Below are 17,463 nucleotides of genomic sequence, written 5' to 3' on the forward strand. Positions count from 1 at the left end.
TGAAACATAGCTGTAAGGGTGTAGACAGCAGCGAAAAAAGTTGGGTGTAAAAAGACATTTCTTAAAAAAAAAAATCTAATCAAAACTCACCTATCTTTATCTATGATATTTTTCTGGGATGGCAAGGTTTCCTCTTTTAAATGTGAAATAATCCTATTACTGATGACTACACGTACAAGGTCAACATAAAAGAGAGCTAATATAAAATATATAAGGAAACATAGGCCATCCTTTACTCTTATTCATGGTGTTGCAGTCGAAAAGTGGTCTGTGCAGTTAAGGTAAATCTGATGGATGATACTGGGTACTTAAAACATACTTAGCCTGGTGCGTATGGGAATGGAAAAACCAAAATGCCACCTCTTGAACTCCCATCCCCAGCACTTATCCCTGTAGTTGTCTCCATTGCTGCTACCTAGAAAGCACTATTCAGCCAGCTTCCAGCAGTTCCCAGGCCCTGTCCACGCAACACCCACACTGGAACCCATGTCAGCCAAAATCAGCCATGGTTTCTTCCCATGACCACTGCCCTGCATTCCTTTGCAGCTGTGTAGATTGTGAGAGAAGGGTAATCACAAGAAGGTGCACACAGTGGTGCTGGCTGGAGAAAGCTTGTGAATGTTTTTACTAATTTTGAAATAATAAAAAAGTTATTGAAACGACTTTTTGGTAGATTGGTAAAATTCAGTATATTTTTAAATCTTATATCAGAATTTTGAATAAACAGGACAGCCTAGATGCCATGAAAATTGATTTGTCTCCATAGTGTGCACCTGTCCAATCGAAGCTATGCAATATGAGTTACATTTGTAGTGACTCGAATAGACATAGCATGGTGCTGCTTACCACAGGGTCTACACTGTGCTTGTTCAGGAGAGTGATTGGCAGTCGATTTTAGTGGGTCTTCAGTAGATCTGCTAAATCAACCCCCAGTGGATCAATCCGCCATAGGATCAATCCACTCCATAGTACAATATAGAATCTTTACCATTCACAGTTGAAGTTATAATTTCACACATTTGATATGATTGATCTCAGGAAGCGTTGATCTCCCTAATTATGTAACATCTCTTGCTGCCCAATGTAGGGGTCTACATTTAAGCCCTAGAGTATCTAAAGAATTTCAGAGACCGAGTCTATGAAATATTGTAAGCTCTTCAAGGCAGGGGACAGCTGTTAGAACAGCGCTTAGCATAGTGGGATCCTGACATATGAATGGCACTCTTAAGTACTAGTGCAATACAAATAAATACACTTGAACCTCTTTAATCTGGCAACCCTGAGAAATGGGCTGTGATGGGTTATGTTTTTTTTCCAGACGCTGGGCGTTCAGGTACGCTTTTGTTTAGAAGATGAAAATGAAAACATTTTGCTGAGTACTGAATTTTTATTTTACACGTAACATACGCAGCAGTGGTCTGGGAGGGAGGGAGGTTTCAGGGGCATGCTGAGAGTGGTGGGGTGAGGTCTTGGAGAGAGGGTGTGTGAGGGGGTTGGGGATGTGGGGTCTGGGAATGATGGGACTGGGGCACTTACCTGGTGCTCCATTCCCAAGGGCACGCGTGCCTGTAACCCTCGCCACTCCCAGGTACTGCCTCTGCCCGCTAGGGAAGTGGTGGGAGAAAGCCTTTGGAGAAGCACATCACTGCACTGCTCTTCCCTCAGCTGTTGGGAGGGGAGCAGCACTGCACAGAGCTGCTTCCTCCCTTTGCCAGGGTCTGAACCATGGGTATGCTCAGACTAGGGACACCAAGAGTTTATGGAGGTTCAAGTGCAAATAACAGTATAGCTAGATGATAAATCAAAATCCTGAGTTTTATTTTGTTTTGAAGGTATCCTAAATTATACTTACTGTTACTTGATGATATCCGACTTTCTTTAGATTCACTGGTATATTTGTTTTGTTTCTCTTCATGTCCTTTTTGAAATAATATGGCAATTTCCAGAATCAGTTAAATCATGAAAGAAGTCTTGCCAGGAAAACTTCCTCTGGTGAGGAGGAGAGAAGTCCGGTTATCATGCATGAAAAAAGAAAGCTTGAAGGTGGTGGTTCTGGAGTTGCATGTTCAGAAGCTATAAGCACAGCTACTGAATCCGCAGCAAATGGAAGTCAGACTGAAGGCAGTGAAAAAGAAGTCAGCCATTCTGAAAGTAGCGTCGATGCAGACAGCGAAGCCTCAGAAGGTGAAAGTGCTGCTAAGCAGGCAGTTCCCGGTAGCTGCAGTAACACGTCTGGTTTGCATGTTGATGATCGTAACCACTTACCAGTAAACGTTAGACTGCCCCACAACACACCAAGTGACAGGAATAATGAGATGATCACCAGTGCCATATCCAAACTCAGCTTCAGCAGTGTTGCCAATGAAAGCGAAAAGCCCATCAGCGGGGATCCATCGTTAAGTCTGTCAAACAACACAGTGTTTTCAGTGGGAAAGTCCCCTTTGTCGCAAAGCCCTCAGAATGCTTTTCAGACCCTTTCTCAGAGTTATATAACTAGCTCTAAAGAATGTTCTGTTCAGTCCTGCCTCTACCAGTTTACATCGGTGGAGCTGTTGATGGGAAACAACAAGCTTTTGTGTGAGAATTGTACAGAAAAGAAACAGAAGTATCAAAAGAAAACTCACACCACAGGTAATGTGCTAATGTTGTATACATGTGTTAGTTCATTTAAACATCTCCCTTTTAACACATTTGGAGTCTGCCCTGATCTGGTACTATTCAGTGTTTTCATTAATGACTTGGCTAATGGAAGGGAAAGTGTCCCTGCAAAATTGTGGCTGACACCTAGGAGGAAGGGCTGCTAGCGCTTTGGCCAGGATTAGAATTTAAAATGACCCTGAAAATTTTAGAATTGATCTGAAGTTAATAAAGATAATGTTCAATAAAAAGTGCAAAATTGTTCACTTAGGAAAGGGGAGGAAAAAAGGCACAAGTACCAAATGGGGAATAACTGGCTAGGCAGTGGTGCTGCAGAAAAGAATCTGGGGTTTATAGGAAAAGGCTGATATATTTATGGGTATGTTAACAGATCTGTCATTAGTAAGACTGAGATTTTTGGGTGTGCAAATCAGACCAGTGAGAAGTTGTCACTGCTTGCCCAGTAACCCTGAGTGCATGGTATCGCCTGCTGCTGTGATTCATAGCCCAGACATCAACGGCCAGAGTACAAGCCTCCAGTAAGAGTCTATGCACTGTGGTCCTCTGGTTCAGTGCTCTGATCCCAGCAGCTTGCCTACAATACAGGAGTTTCTCCATGCTTTCCACCAGCCATGGTTACCATGTACAGATTGTGTTGGAGCTCAGGGTGAAACTTGTGGTGTAGGCAGCCTGCCTGGTGTCAGAGCACTGAACCAGAGTGGTACAGACCCTCAGTGCAGGCGTGCAGGGCTGGCTTTTGGTGTCTGGACAGAAAAGTGCTAGACTTTGGGGTGCTACAGCACCCCCTGTCTTGAAGTTGTGTACAGGGTTTACAGTTTGTTCCATGGCTCTCAGCAGGCTTCCATATATATCCTTCCAGCCCCTCTTTTAGGCAGTGAACCACAGCAGAAGGGCATTTAAGGCACTCTAGATTACGGGGCAGGTGGTGACACAACCTCTCACTGGTCTGGCTTACAGCTCAGAATGTTACATTGGGGTAATCTAAGAGGCTGTTCACACAACCTGCAGTTTTAACTGATGTTTATACATTTAACTGTTGGTAAAATAGCTTTAAGTGATTCCCAAGTGAGAAGATTGGGCTCAGTCAGGGAATGGAAAGCTACGGTTTATTTTCTGTTTAAATCAGGTCAAGAAATAGAACAAAGTAGGTTTAAAATGAGCAGCAAAAAAGCAACCTCAGAGTTAGAGCTGGCTAAATTGGAAAAGGAGCAATAAGGACTACAGCAGAAGGCCAAGGAAGCAGCATAGAAACACTAAAAATGGGAAGCCAAACAATGCAGGAGAGAGCGTAAGCACCAAAAATGAGAGGCAGAGCAGGGAGTGGGAGGCAGAAAACCAGCCATGTATTACAAAGAGTGTTTCTCCCATCGACCCTCCCTTACAGTCAACAGAAGATACATAGATTCTTGCTACGCAACTGCTGGAGCTAGAATTGCATATCTTCAGTCGACTGTAAGGTCTGGTGTAGACCAAGCCTTAGTCTTGTCAATACCAGGGTTTGTTGAATGCAGGAACCAAATTCAAGAGCAGTATTAAGTGCTCACAGTATTTTAAGTGGCTTTTGTATTTTACCACTTAAGTGCTGGTGTCTATTCTGAACATGTGTATGGTCCATTGATTCCCAATGTATAGAACAGAGGTGAATACTATTTCCTGTGCTAACCAATGTGACAAGGGATTGTAAGATTGGGGTTAACTCACGTGTTAAAATAACACAAAATGTTATTTCACTAGCCTCTATTTGCCAGAAGCTGGGAATGGGTGACAGGGCATGGATCACTTGATGATTACCTGTTCTGTTAATTTCCTCCAGGGCCAATGTCAGAAGCCAGAATGCTGGGCTAGATGGACCATTAGTTTGACCCAGTATGGCCTTTCTTATGCTGTTTCTTGGTGTTACATTCCTACATTTACCAAAATTTATGAGATTTCTCTCTATGTCCATGCATTTCAGTTATTTTAACTATTCTGTGTGATCACTTTGATCTTGGTAAATTATTGAACTGTTTGATAATTTTTACGCTATGTGCTTTACAGAAAAGAATACTGAAGGTGTTTACACCAGTGCCCGGAAACAACTGCTGATTTCTGCAGTTCCTGCCATTCTTGTTCTCCATCTGAAAAGATTCCACCAGGTAAAAGTTTAAAAAAAAAGTTCTTTAAAAATTCACTTATTGCAAGAACTTGTCCGAACAAATTATCTCAACCTAGTAGAGACATGCAGAAGTGGCTTTCACTGAGGGGTACGTTAAGGATATTTTGCAGGGCTGCTCTTTATTTCTCCTATTTAAGAGAGTACTTTGGCAACAGCTTCTGGCCGGTGCCATGTTATTCTGGCCATGCGTAATGAAAGTAGAAGTGAAGACACACAGCAGTCTGTGTCGCACATCACAGTGTGAGCACTAGCTGTTAATTCCGCAGCTATTAATTCCAATCACCCCTCACCCCACCCCCACCAGGGTACCTTTTTGGTTCATTCGTCAAGCTGGGAGATGCCTCACCTCTGCAGAATGCAGGAAGAGCCAGGCTGGAGATGTTGGGGAGGGTGGGTCCCATGTGTGAAAGATGTAAACTGAGGTAAGGGAAGCCAGATCCGGCCAAAACTCAGGATTTCCGTTTCACAGGAAGTATTGGCATGTTGGAATTTGATTTCCTCACACATTGGAATAAAACAATTTTATCACTAACTCGTGCGGATTGGGAACCCCCGCCCCCAGTGTTGTTTTGGAAACACAGTTGCACGTAGCGCTCCTGGAAGGAAGTGTATAAAGTTGACATTCTTGTCAGTTTTCGCTGCTGCTGAGTTTCATTGAGTAGCTACCTGGGCTTTCAAGGTCTGTAGTAGCCTTGCCATGTGGACTGCAGCAGGCTGTGTGCTAGTCTGGGGTTCTGGAAGTCCTGGAGCACTCAGCCCAAGGTAGTTTCCTTGGAGGGGATAGTCTAGAACCACAGGCCATGAAATCCAGTCCTAGGACTGTCAGGTTCTCTGCTCTCTGACAGGTGGCATGCAAGCCCTGAGAGAACCAGCCTTGAGTCAGATTCTCAGAGCTTCTAGATTCCCTACTGCAAATCCAGGTGTTAAGATGCAGCTAGTGCTGGGATAACAAGAGCTTGCAGGCTTTTAGCTAAAAGCTCTGACATAGCAAGGCTGCTCCGGAGTTAGTAGCTGCTGTGTGAGCTCTCAGAATTATAGACGGTGTGTGCTGGAGTGGAGAGCCTGCTAGGCGCAAGAGCCTAGCCTCACACTAGGGCTACAGGGACTGGCAGGCTCCCAGTGATGGAGCTGTGGACACAGGAGGGTCCCTAAGCTTCCTAGCAGATTTCCAACAATAAACATCTGTGCGTTTCAATAAATGTTCGTTTGAATATGTAATAGATAAGCCAAAATATTTAATTTAATCAAGTTGGTATTTCCTGATTAAACAAAGTTTCACTGGAAAACTTACAGCCAGGAGCTGAGAGGTCAAAGACCCAGAGTGGGGCTGGTCCTGATTTTACAATGTGCAAAAGCCAAAATTCAGGGTAGTATTGGAACAGGACCCGTGTTAATGTGTGGGCCACCTCGGAGTGGAGGAAGCAGTGAGTAGTATGGTAGGTCTGTCTTATGATAATACACAGCCTTTAACGGATTCAGCTGCATCTTTGTGTCTTTTTATAAACCCTAAGATCTTGAAAACAATTTCACAACCAGAAAGCTTTTTAGTACTAAAATTCTAAAATTCCCTTTAAGAAAACTTCTAATGTAAATGTGTTGTTTTGTCAGTTAGACACAGATGCTTGAAAGTGACTTTTTATCCACAGAGAAGATAAAGCACAAGTTGTACTAGTGTCCTGCAACTGTGATTCAGCCTTGATGTGGAGGATTCTGTTCAAGGGCATATGAGATTTATGTAAACTCCATTCCTATTCAGACCTTGAACACTCCTGAGGCTGCCAAATATTTGCATATTGTTATGGCTCTCTTAGATCAGAATACAGTAAACTCTTTCCTATCCAGCATTCTATCATCTGGAACTCTCAAATAACTGGTATTTTAACCATAAGTAATTGTAGTTGTTTTCCGTAAGTACAGTATAGTGAGAGTAAATACAAATAAATACAGCAAATACAGTATAAGTTTACCATGTACAATACTACTGTTTGTAAATAAAGTACTCTGCATACACTTTTGTTTGTTTCTTAATATCTGATCTTGGTTTTTCTCTCGTGTTATGCATTGCTAGGTGTACCTCTATATTATCCAGAATATTTGAATATCAAGCTACCTCCCGGTCCCAGGACTGCCAGATATGAAAGAGTTTTCTGTAATTTTGTTCCCAGTACAAGAAATAGAAATACTAGTGCTTTTCTAATTAGTTCTTTTCCACGTTCTTATTTTACTATAATCTCTTAAAGGAATATAAATTAAGTAAAAATACGCTCAACTTCAAATGTCTGAAGATGGTGTTTTAAAAAAAATCATCCACTAAATTGATGGAAATCACTGTCTAGGCACCAAGTTTGTTCACAGCATTTGGAAACGGTAGCCTTATTTGTGGATGCAGAATAAATATTTTCATTTCACAGAGAGGTAGCCTTGTTAGTCTTATCTTCACAAAAGAAAAAAGCAGTTAGTAGCATTTTTAAGAGTAACAAAATATTATTTTAGTCTTTAAAGTGCTATGTGACTGCTTTTTTGTTTTATTTTCATTTCAGTTTATTCAGCTAGTTTAGTTCAAGGATAGTTAATACAAAGCTGAGAAAAAGGGTGTTGGAAAAAAGCCTTCTCTTGACAGACAAGTGGTTGGGTGATTTACTTTTCCTATCTGAATAAAAACACGACAGGAGAGGATGAGATCTACTAGTTCCAAAGTCTTGAAGGCTGTGGTGACCAAAACAAGTCAGTTCAGCCCATAAATTGACCATAATTCCCATGTTTAGTAAAGAGGTAGGGGTTAAACGCAAAATATATTCTGATAAACTTACTTTTTCATATCTTCTGTAGACTCCCGACTTACACAATTTTGACTTACACATTCCTTGCTATAATGCAAGTTGAAATCATGAGTGGTGGAGAGTTGGGAACCAGGTGACATCCTGGCTCCCACCTCCCTTCCACTTGCAGGAACCTGGAAAGTGACCAGAACTGCTTCACTGGTCAGTTTCCTGGCTCCAGTGACTGATGGGGAGGTGGGAACCAGGTGGCAGCCTGGATCCAGGCTCCTGTCCGCTTGTGTGAGCCAGGAAAGTGACCAGCGCTGCTGTGCCTGGCTCACAGCTGCCCTCCACTACTGGGCTGTTCTGATTGGCTTTTGTGTGTGGCCGCAGTCTGACAGAAGTTTTATTAAGAAATCTCTTCCGACAGTGACTTCTGCCAACAGATCTGTGTTATGTAAACTTAGCTTTAGTCCTTTGCATCACGCATTTTATTTTGGAGTTTATTCCTCCACTACATTTTTTTCCACCAATCTTACCTGAGCTTCTGGGAGAGCTGGTAGCAACCAAATTAAAAGTCAGAAGTTAGGAAGTGCCAGATTTGTTTTCCTGTGCAATTCTTCCCCTTCCGTGTGTCTTAATTCTGTCCCCTTCTGTATATGCAGTATGATAGTGGGTAAACATACATACTATTTATTCACATTGTTTTTTCCATGACACCATGTCTTCTCTGTTGCACAGAATGGGCAAACAAAATGGCAAACACAGGAAACCAAGATAATGTTTCTGTAACACAGGGGTTTTTAGTATGTAATGTTGAAAAGATGAAAAACAAATTTATGTAGTGTGTTTTTTTTTTTTATCCACAATCATTTCAGATTTTGAATTTTGTTTTATCTTATTAAGTTATTCTAATATATGTCAAAGGTAGCTGTATAACTATGTTTGTATCATACACTTTCTCTTGAAGGCTGGTTTGAGTCTACGGAAAGTAAATAGGCATGTGGATTTCCCACTCATTTTAGACTTAGCACCATTTTGTTCGGCTTCCTGCAAGGTACGGTATGTTAAGAATACATTTTAGACTCTTTATTTTAAAGCATTCATTTATTGTAGTGAAATTCTTGTATTTATGGATACAAATTAAACTCTGATTTTCACCCCAAAGAAATTACAAATTGAATGCATTCCAGCAATAACCTAGGATCAGATTTTCAACTGGTACAAATTGGCATAGTTCCATGGAAATCAGGTGAGAAGGAGCTGTCCCCCTTAGGCCATGGTTACACTAGCAAGTTTTGCTGGCAAAACCCCAGTTTTGTCAAGAAAACTGGTGGAACATCCACACACAAAATGTGTTTTATCAACAGTTTATGGACAGCACACAGCACTTCCATTGTGGGCATTCTGCCTCTCAGCCATGAGGCATTACACTGCTGCCAACAGATTCTGTCAACAAAAAGGCTGCATAGATGCTCTGCTGGGGGGAGCGTTCTCTTGACAGACAAATGGCATGCAGAACAACCGGCAGCCCAGTCTGCTGTGCCTCTGCGTGCCTGTTTGTTGAGACAGCAGCTGAGCAGTCCAGTCACTCTTCCAACAGGCTTTTGTGTGTGGCCGCACTCTGTCGACAGAAGTTTTGTCATGAAATCTCTTCCAATGGTGACTTCTGTCGACAGAGTGCTGTAGTGTAACCATAGCCGTAATGTTTTAAAATGAGCATGCTAGCATTAGAGCTGGTTATCAGTTCTTCCAGTAAAACTAGGTTTAGTTCTTGAACACTGAATATCATAATCTTCACTTGTTTCTCAAGTTAATTCAGCATTACAAAACATATTTAACTATAGTACTTACAACTGTTTGCTCCCTTCACTGTTATATTTGAAATGTATTAATGCGCATAAAATCTGCTATGAAATGATGCAGTTTATCCTTATTTTCTGTGATTCTTTTGAATAAGAATGTTGCAGATGGAGCAAGAGTTCTGTACACTCTTTATGGAATAGTGGAGCATAGTGGCTCAATGCGAGGGGGTCACTATGCAGCATATGTCAAAGTGAGAACACCTTCCAAGAAATTACTGGAGCATATTACTAGCAGTAAAAATGTTCAAGGTATGTCTGACAAATCCTCCTCCCTCTTTAAGAGAACAGCATTGATCATTGCTGCAACTCAAGTTACCGTATTTGTAATGAATAAACACTTTGGCCTAGAATTGTCTCATAATTTGCTACATAAGTTAATAATTTTTGTTTTATTAAATGCAATATATAAACACTTAGTTCTCTGTTACCCTCTCCCTACCCGTGCAATCCCTTTAGATCACCAGTACAAAGTTGTCATCTTCACTGAAGACTCACTTTTTTCCTGTTCCGTGCAATAGATATTTCCTTCTCTGGGAATTTTTGTCTCTTCTTTGTCTTTTAGATTGGAAATTATTAGAAACAGATGCTGTTTCATTTTGAGTCTCATACTATGCTAGGCACATTATCAGTATGTAGAAATACCCAATACTCTGGTTCAGTTTGAGAAATAAGAAATGCCCATTCCATGGATGATTGAAAATTTCTCCCAGTGACTCCGCTGACACAGAAATTTGAAGAAGGTGCTCCATGAATATATATTTCACTGATGCCTGTCCTGTGAAATACAGGTTGCACCTCCCTGGCCAGGGGACTCCGACTCTGCCCCTGCAAGGCAGGCATGAAAGCTCCTGCTTTGCTCTGCCTGCCTCAGAGCTAGCAGGGGGCTCTGGCTCCCACTCCCGTGCTGCTGCAGGGCAGGGAGGCTCTAGCTCCTGGGTATGTGCTGCCGTTGGTCCAGCTCCTGGATCTCATGCTGCTGCAGGGCAGCCAGAGGCTGTGGCTCCAGCCCCTGTGCTGCCATGCAGTGGGGTGGAGGGACTCCCCTCCCAGCCCTGATGCCACAGGGCTGGTTGGGGTCTTGCATTCTTCCCAGTCCAGTACTCTCTTGTCCTAGAATACCCATGGTCCTGATGGATGAGAGTAGCAGATTTGAGAGGTAAAACCTGGAAAGGAGGGAAAGAGAAGAGGCCATGAGCGCTGCAAACTATAATAGAACCCCGAGATATGCACATTCGACTTGTGCATAACTCCGGTTAACACATCTTTGAGTGGCTGGGAGCTGGCAGTTGGCTCCGGGCTGCCTGGCACCAGCTCCCTGCCACTCAGAGGAGCAGGGAAACGGCTGCTCAGGTCAGTTGCCCAGCTCTTGTGACAGATGACAGCTGAGAGCCTGACTCTTGGCTGCTGCTGATGACAGGAGCAGCTGCCACTTCTGCTGCTCCTGTCAGGAACATTGCTCCTGTCAGGTGAGGCAGACTGACTCTTGCTGCCCCAACAGGAGCTGTTTCCCTTCTCTTGTCAGGGGTGGCAGCCGAGAGGTAGGCTGCCGCCCCGACAGGTGTGGTTTCCCGGTACCAAGGAGTGGCAGGGAGCTGGAACCAGATGGCAGCCTAGCTCCTAACTCCTGCCAGCGGCCTGGTTCCTATCTCCCCCTCACTCTGAGAGCCAGGAAACTGACCAGCACACTAGTGCTGGTCAGTTTCCTGGCTCCCGCAAGTCCAGGGGAGCCAGGAGCCAGGCTGACGCCTGGTTCCTGGCTATTCTGACTTGCACGAAATTTGAGTTACGTGAGGTTGCCCATGAATACAACCCTTGTGTAACTCGGGGACGGGGGACGGGGTCTACTGTAATGAGTTGGGTGATTGTTGGGGAGGAGAATTGGTTTGATGTGGGTGGAGTCAGTCTGTAATTTTTTGTAATAAAAAGAATACTCTTCCAGGCCTTCCTAGCAATCATTTTATAGTAAAAGCCCTCTCTCCACAAGGAAAAGAATTAGAGTTGTAGTGACTTTTTAAAAGAAAACTTAAGTCTCTGCCAGTCACTAGGTTCTCTTCAAAAATTCATGGGAGTCCAATGGATCCATAGCATGTTATTAAATTACTATTAAATAGCTGCTGAAATAGTCCTTTTCTGTGTCAGAACACTGTCAGTATAATTTACATAAATCTCAACAGGATGGCAAGCTGCTTTTTTGAGAAAAGACATGGCAAAAAAGTTATATTACAGTTGTCCAGTGTAAATATGATTTTGTAAATGGTACAATGTGGTGTTATATTCTACATAAATATTATTTTTCAGCTGCTCCTCCCATTGTGGCCTGTTTTTCCAATACACATTTATTTGGTTATAAATTTTAAAAAAGCAAAACAAAACTTCATCTTATTCAGTGTGCAATTAAGATTTACACAGATGTTTCTGAATCCTAAATAACTGATACATATAAAAGTATTTTCCCACCAGTTTCTTCATTGGGCAGTAAAGGTATAAACTGGTAAATAGTAACTCTTTGCATTTGCATTTCAGGATTAAAGGAAGCTGTAGGAGCATCAGCAGGACAGTGGGTGTATGTTAGTGATGTCCATGTACAGATGGTTCCAGAATCAAGAGTACTAAATTCACAAGCCTATCTGCTGTTTTATGAAAGAATGTTGTAATAAGGTTTACCAGTTCAATTTGAAAAAATGGTAGTGGTTATTTAGTCAATCTTACTTTAATACTGCAGTGATTGCAGTATACGTAAATATCATGCCTTCATCTGTCCTTTAGCAAAAAAACATACCATACTTTGCCCTTGAATTTCACTCAGACTGATTATCAATACCCCAACACTAGCCCTGCAATGTGCACTTTGCCAAACATTAAAATCCTTGAATACCCTGTATCAATGAGAGGGAAAGAGTAAATGAGACACAGGATGAAATCCTGCTCATGTTGACGTTCATATGAGTTTTAGTACTGAATTCAGTGGAGCCAGGATCTCACACGAGATGTTAAGCTAGTTAAGAATCAATATTATATTTGTAATGTTAAGTGGCTGGATTCCTTGATGGACTATTGTAATGGAAAATTATTCACGTTCATTGAAATGTAGTCCAGATTATATGAATGGCTAAATTTGATATTTTGTCTGAAGATTTCTCCAGACAAATTTGTATCATGGTATATTTCCAGAATTAACTGGAAAGCAGTGCTTCTAGAATGGAATGATGACATTGAACAACATTGACTGGCTAATACTTCAGTGTAATTTTCTGATGTACTACTAGGAAAACTTAAAAACATAGCATCTACCAGTTCATGCTTCCTGGTGGTAAATTGAACGTGTAGGGGTTGGATTCTCCCTAAAACCCAGTTTAGGTTAGATACACTTTGGTCTGAGCCATCTCTGATTGGCTTTATTATTGGAGTCTCTTGCCCTCTTACTACCTTTGGAATAACTATGCTGTAAATCTGTTGTTTGTAAGTCTACTGATTTAATATATAGCCATCATATTTATTCAGAAATAAGAAAAAAATTACAAATAGTTCTTTTATTTTAGTAAAAACTGCTCTATTTTGGTTGTGATTACATATATGCAATCTGTGGTGAGGTGTGTATGTACAGAGTTATTCAAACAACTATGTTACTCTGTTATTAATTATTGGTTCTAAAAACATTTGTCTACGGATTATTTTTCTCACAGAAGTAATAAATGACATTATTTTTGCAGTGTGTGAGAGTTGCACAGTAGATGATAAATTCTGCTCTCAAACAGGTATAAACAACTCCTTTTGAAGTCAGTGGAGTGGTTGAGGAGGTCCGTTGGCAGAGTTTGTCCCAAATACACTGACTTTACTACTGGGTATTATATTTCCTAAAATGTCAACACATATTTCTTGGCAGCCCCATTATTTCCTTCCCATAATAGACAATTTATTTCAGTCCTTGGCCTTATAATTGAACTGGTTATTTTGATTTTGAGGTAATCAAATAATTTAGTAAAGTAGTGAAAACAGAAACTAGTTATGAGTATCTGACAACTCATTTGTCAGAACGGCCAATATATTTGGTAAATAAAAGTCTGTGTTTGTTTCAGTTTATTGTTTCAACAATGGGAATGTTTAATTTCATGGTGAAAATGAACTGTCAGTTCTCCTCACCCCATAGCATTCCTTACTTTGGTAATTTCAGCTTCCGGCACTGCAGTTAAAGCAGCCTGCTGCTGGTGGGAGCCATATCCCACCTCTTACCAGAAGGATTCAAGGCCTGTAAAGCAGCAGGAGAAACCATAGTTACATAGCTCAGAAGTGTCAAGGCTATGGGGTAATTGAAGGCGGTGGCCTAACCAGTTTTAAAAAAAAACACCGGAAGAGGAATTCTACAAAACAACCCAAGTGGCTTGCCTTGGAAGACCTCAGTATATAACCTGTGGGGAAGTGCAGGCAGAGTATCCGCTCAGTCCCTACCCAAGGTAGTTGAGGTGGTCATGGAGAAATACCAACTTAAAGGTTTTAACAGAAATAAACTATGACTGTTTGTTTATGTAGGGTCTCTTTTAAATACAACAACAGCATACAAAAATACAACAGCAGCAATAACATAGAACGGAAATAAAACTCATTGTATAGTTACTAATTAACTTACGATTAACTGGTACATTTTGATCACGGCGTTGTCAGACGGCAAGATATCTGGCTTAAGTATAATTTTTAATTAATGAATGACAGGCTTGATTGCCTTAATTTGGCAGGCTTAATTGCCCTTAGAGTTGTCGGGCTGGATTGCCCTTAATAAATAGGACCACAAGAGGCCGCAGCTGTAATGCTTAGTCCTGGTGGGATTCCGGCTTGCCAGGCCAGAGCCCTTGCGCCAGTTGACGGTGTGCTACTTCCGCAGCTGGAGGATTTGATGAGGGTGTTCCCTATCGCCAGGCAATTATACTTTAAGCACCTTTTAAGTTTAGACAAATATAGCTAGCTAGCATAACATTAACTAATTAACGATAACTACATTAACATTTTCACTGAATACAACACATTACATTTAAAAGGATATTAGCATCTTCAGCTAATTAGCCCAGGAACAGGGCCAATGGCCTTTATTATTCTGGAAAGTTGTCGTCATGGCCGGCCACACAGGTGCAAAGTCACGCCGCGTCAGGCAAGGCTGCTAGGTTAAAAAGAGTGAAGTCTCGGGCGTTGGTCAGAGATGTTGGTCGACGCCGGCTGGTGGCAGGAGTCAGCATCTGGAAGAGGCAGCGCCATGTGGCGGCGCTGGAACTGTGGGCGCTGGTCTCCTCGATTCTCCTCAGCTGCTGTGATGCTTGCAGTAGAATGGTGAAGCAGCAGCAGTTAAGGCTCTTCCTAGTGATTTTCAGCTTCAGTGATTTTCTGCTTAAGTGCTCAATTGTCTTCAGCAAGGCAAGAAAAGAAGGGACAAGCCAAGCCCATCTCCTGACCAAAGGGCCTTTTATAGCCACATCTCATTAGTATACAGAAAAGTCCAGAAGATTGTCCATATATGGTTATTGGGTTAGTCCATTTTTTAAAGTAAGTGTCCTTATAAATGATACAGTCCGGTGCTGCACAGGCTGGACCTGATTGAGAACTTTAGAGCACTTTAAAATTTGAATTCCAGGTGGCAGTTACAGCCCTTGATAGTGGCTGTCCATTGAGACTAATAGGGCAGTGACTGCACATGATTTAAAATGAAAATATTTGTTCAATTTAAATGGTTTCTGTGCTCATGCGATTACATAAAGGATCAGGGACCATCACCGACACTGATAGTGAACACACATTACGCCATTAAGTGATGAGCGTGGTCGGATCAGAGGAACAGCTCTGCTTAGTTTGACGAGAAGTAATGAATGGAGGCTGCAAAGGGAGGACTCTCTATCCCACATGCTGCAGCACAGTGTTCCCTGGCAGCATAGTATACAATGTAGAACCACCTGGCAAAACTCCTGGGAAAGCAGGAAATAAGCAGGCTGAAGTGTATTAGAGCCAGGAGCTGTATAGCAGATACAGAAGACCTAGTGACTAGTTGGTCTACAGGCTTTGTTTAGAAGTTGAGGTTACAGCAAGGTTAGCTAATACATGTGAGCTAAGAGACATTTTCCCAAGAGTAAATTCAAATTAATGCCTCTTACCAAAGTTTAGCTACAAATTATATAAAATAAAAAAATCTTGACCTGAGTCCTCATTAGGGAAAAGGTCCTGGGACAGTTGTAGTTAACTAACACTTTAGGTAACCTTGACCTCTTTTCCTAATCTAGATAGAGCTACACAGGGTGCAGTGAGGTGGTCTTGTCTCTTTTTTTTTTTTTTTTTTTTTTTTTAAAAATCTCATCTGCTTCTACATTGTTGACTGAAACTAATAACATTCTTGGGACTCTGAACAAACCAGAAATATCACTTGACTGCTTACAAAGAAGTTTCACCACTGTGACAGCTCCGCAGAACACGGGGTTTAGAAATACTGAATTCACATACAAACATAAATTTCTGTTAACTTGCCAGATTTTTCGCTTATTTTGTGTGATGTAACACCGAAGGCTCAATAGCAAAGATTTTCTTGGTCCCAGTTGGCTCCAAGAATCACTTCGTATGAGGCCATGGAGTGTTTACAGAGTGGGCCTCTGCCCCTCTCCACTTAGTTTGCACCTGCTGTGCAGCCTGCCTAAATTCTGACCCCACAACAGAAATGCCTGGGTTCTGCTGCTTATGGATCTTGCTGCATCGTTGGAGGATGAGAGAGAATTTGTCCTTTAAAGCTCAGGCACACATTCCCTTATTTTATGCTGTTTCATAGTCTTGTCAGCAGCAAGGATGTGAAAAATAAAATGAAACAATGTGAGAAAGCTAATTTTAATATTATAAAAAGAACATTTATCCAAGAGGGCTATTAGTCTTACAGAAGGAATTCTGTTATTGACAGAGAAAGATACATGAGCTAAAACCCAAAAAGGCCTAGCAGTGTGTGGCAGAAGCTGCAGCAAATGTGGAACAAAATTAATTTAAAACTTAAGAAATCATACTTTTTAATGGGTTTATAGCTTTATACGGTGAATTATTTTGGTTGAAAACAAAAGTGATGCATGAAACCACAGACTTCAAGCCTTACATTTCCTTCAGTAGTTTTCTAACAGTAAACTTTAATTCTGTTTCTTAACGATCAAAAATCTGTCAATAGTTCCACAGCTGTACATGTTTTGCATCAGGAACTGAGAGAGAAAATTGCATAGACATCCAAAGGTTCTAGTGATATTGCATACTTGTAAGATTTGAAACTTTTTTCTAAGGAGGTTTTTTGTCAGATAAACTAGACTGTTTGGGTTCCTCAGCTGCCTAAGGATACTAGGTGCATTCTGTTGCATGTTAGGCTACTGTGAAAGTGCTCTGCATTGAAACTTACATAGAGAGATAGCCGTGTTAGTCTGTATCTTCACAAAACAAAAAAGTGTCATGATTTTATAACATCTAAGGACATTATTGTCCCCATGGGCCAGGGAATACATGCCTTTGGCTGTGAAAAATCAGTGCAGGCACATGAAAAGTCTAAATTGTCACAGGCTGCCGTTTAGCAGCATTAACAACTCTCACTTTTTGTCAGCTGCCCGGGTAACCTGAACTCATGAATTATTCATGATTAGGTGTTTGAATTCTAGGCCTCTGATTGAGCGGAAGTGAGAATTTCTAGCACCTTCCAAGCCCTAGAGGACCTAATTGAGAACTGCAGGTACAATCATGAATATTCATTTAGAATCATGAATCATGCATGAACTCCCTGCATATAAGCAGGTGCCTCAGGCCATTCTGTGGCCCTGGAGGACACAGGCTAGACCCTGCTACTCCATATAGGGAGGCATGGCTGCATTTGCGGCGTCCGCCGAGCCCTTAGGCCAGCCCAGAGCAGCGAAGATCAGCTGAAATCATCATCTTTGAGCTAAATCACTTCAGCACCGCCACTACACCTGTGGCGCTGACTGGACTTGAGCAGCGCCTGCGCCCTCAAGCAGCAGCTCCTCTCCCAAGCGGCGGAAAG

At 41.8% G+C, this 17,463-nt stretch overlaps 1 protein-coding gene across 7 annotated transcripts in view; it reads left to right on the forward strand.

Moving 5' to 3' along the window:
• USP45 (ubiquitin specific peptidase 45) overlaps positions 1-13,661 on the forward strand; it is a 94,480-nt gene extending 80,819 nt beyond the window's left edge. For 3 of the 7 annotated variants that reach the window (XM_074990832.1, XM_074990831.1, XM_074990833.1), the window contains 5 exons: positions 1,947-2,631; positions 4,696-4,793; positions 8,543-8,629; positions 9,533-9,686; positions 11,961-13,661. In XM_074990832.1, the coding sequence (XP_074846933.1) occupies positions 1,947-2,631; positions 4,696-4,793; positions 8,543-8,629; positions 9,533-9,686; positions 11,961-12,091 (1,155 nt within the window). In that variant the 3' untranslated portion in view covers positions 12,092-13,661. The remainder of the gene's footprint in view (positions 1-1,946; positions 2,632-4,695; positions 4,794-8,542; positions 8,630-9,532; positions 9,687-11,960) is intronic. The other 4 variants (XM_074990834.1, XM_074990835.1, XM_074990836.1 and 1 more) reach the window with 4 other exon arrangements.
• Positions 13,662-17,463: the final 3,802 nt, after the last annotated feature.

The sequence above is a fragment of the Carettochelys insculpta genome, chromosome 3, assembly GCF_033958435.1.
Source record: "Carettochelys insculpta isolate YL-2023 chromosome 3, ASM3395843v1, whole genome shotgun sequence".
Lineage (NCBI taxonomy): Eukaryota > Metazoa > Chordata > Testudines > Carettochelyidae > Carettochelys > Carettochelys insculpta.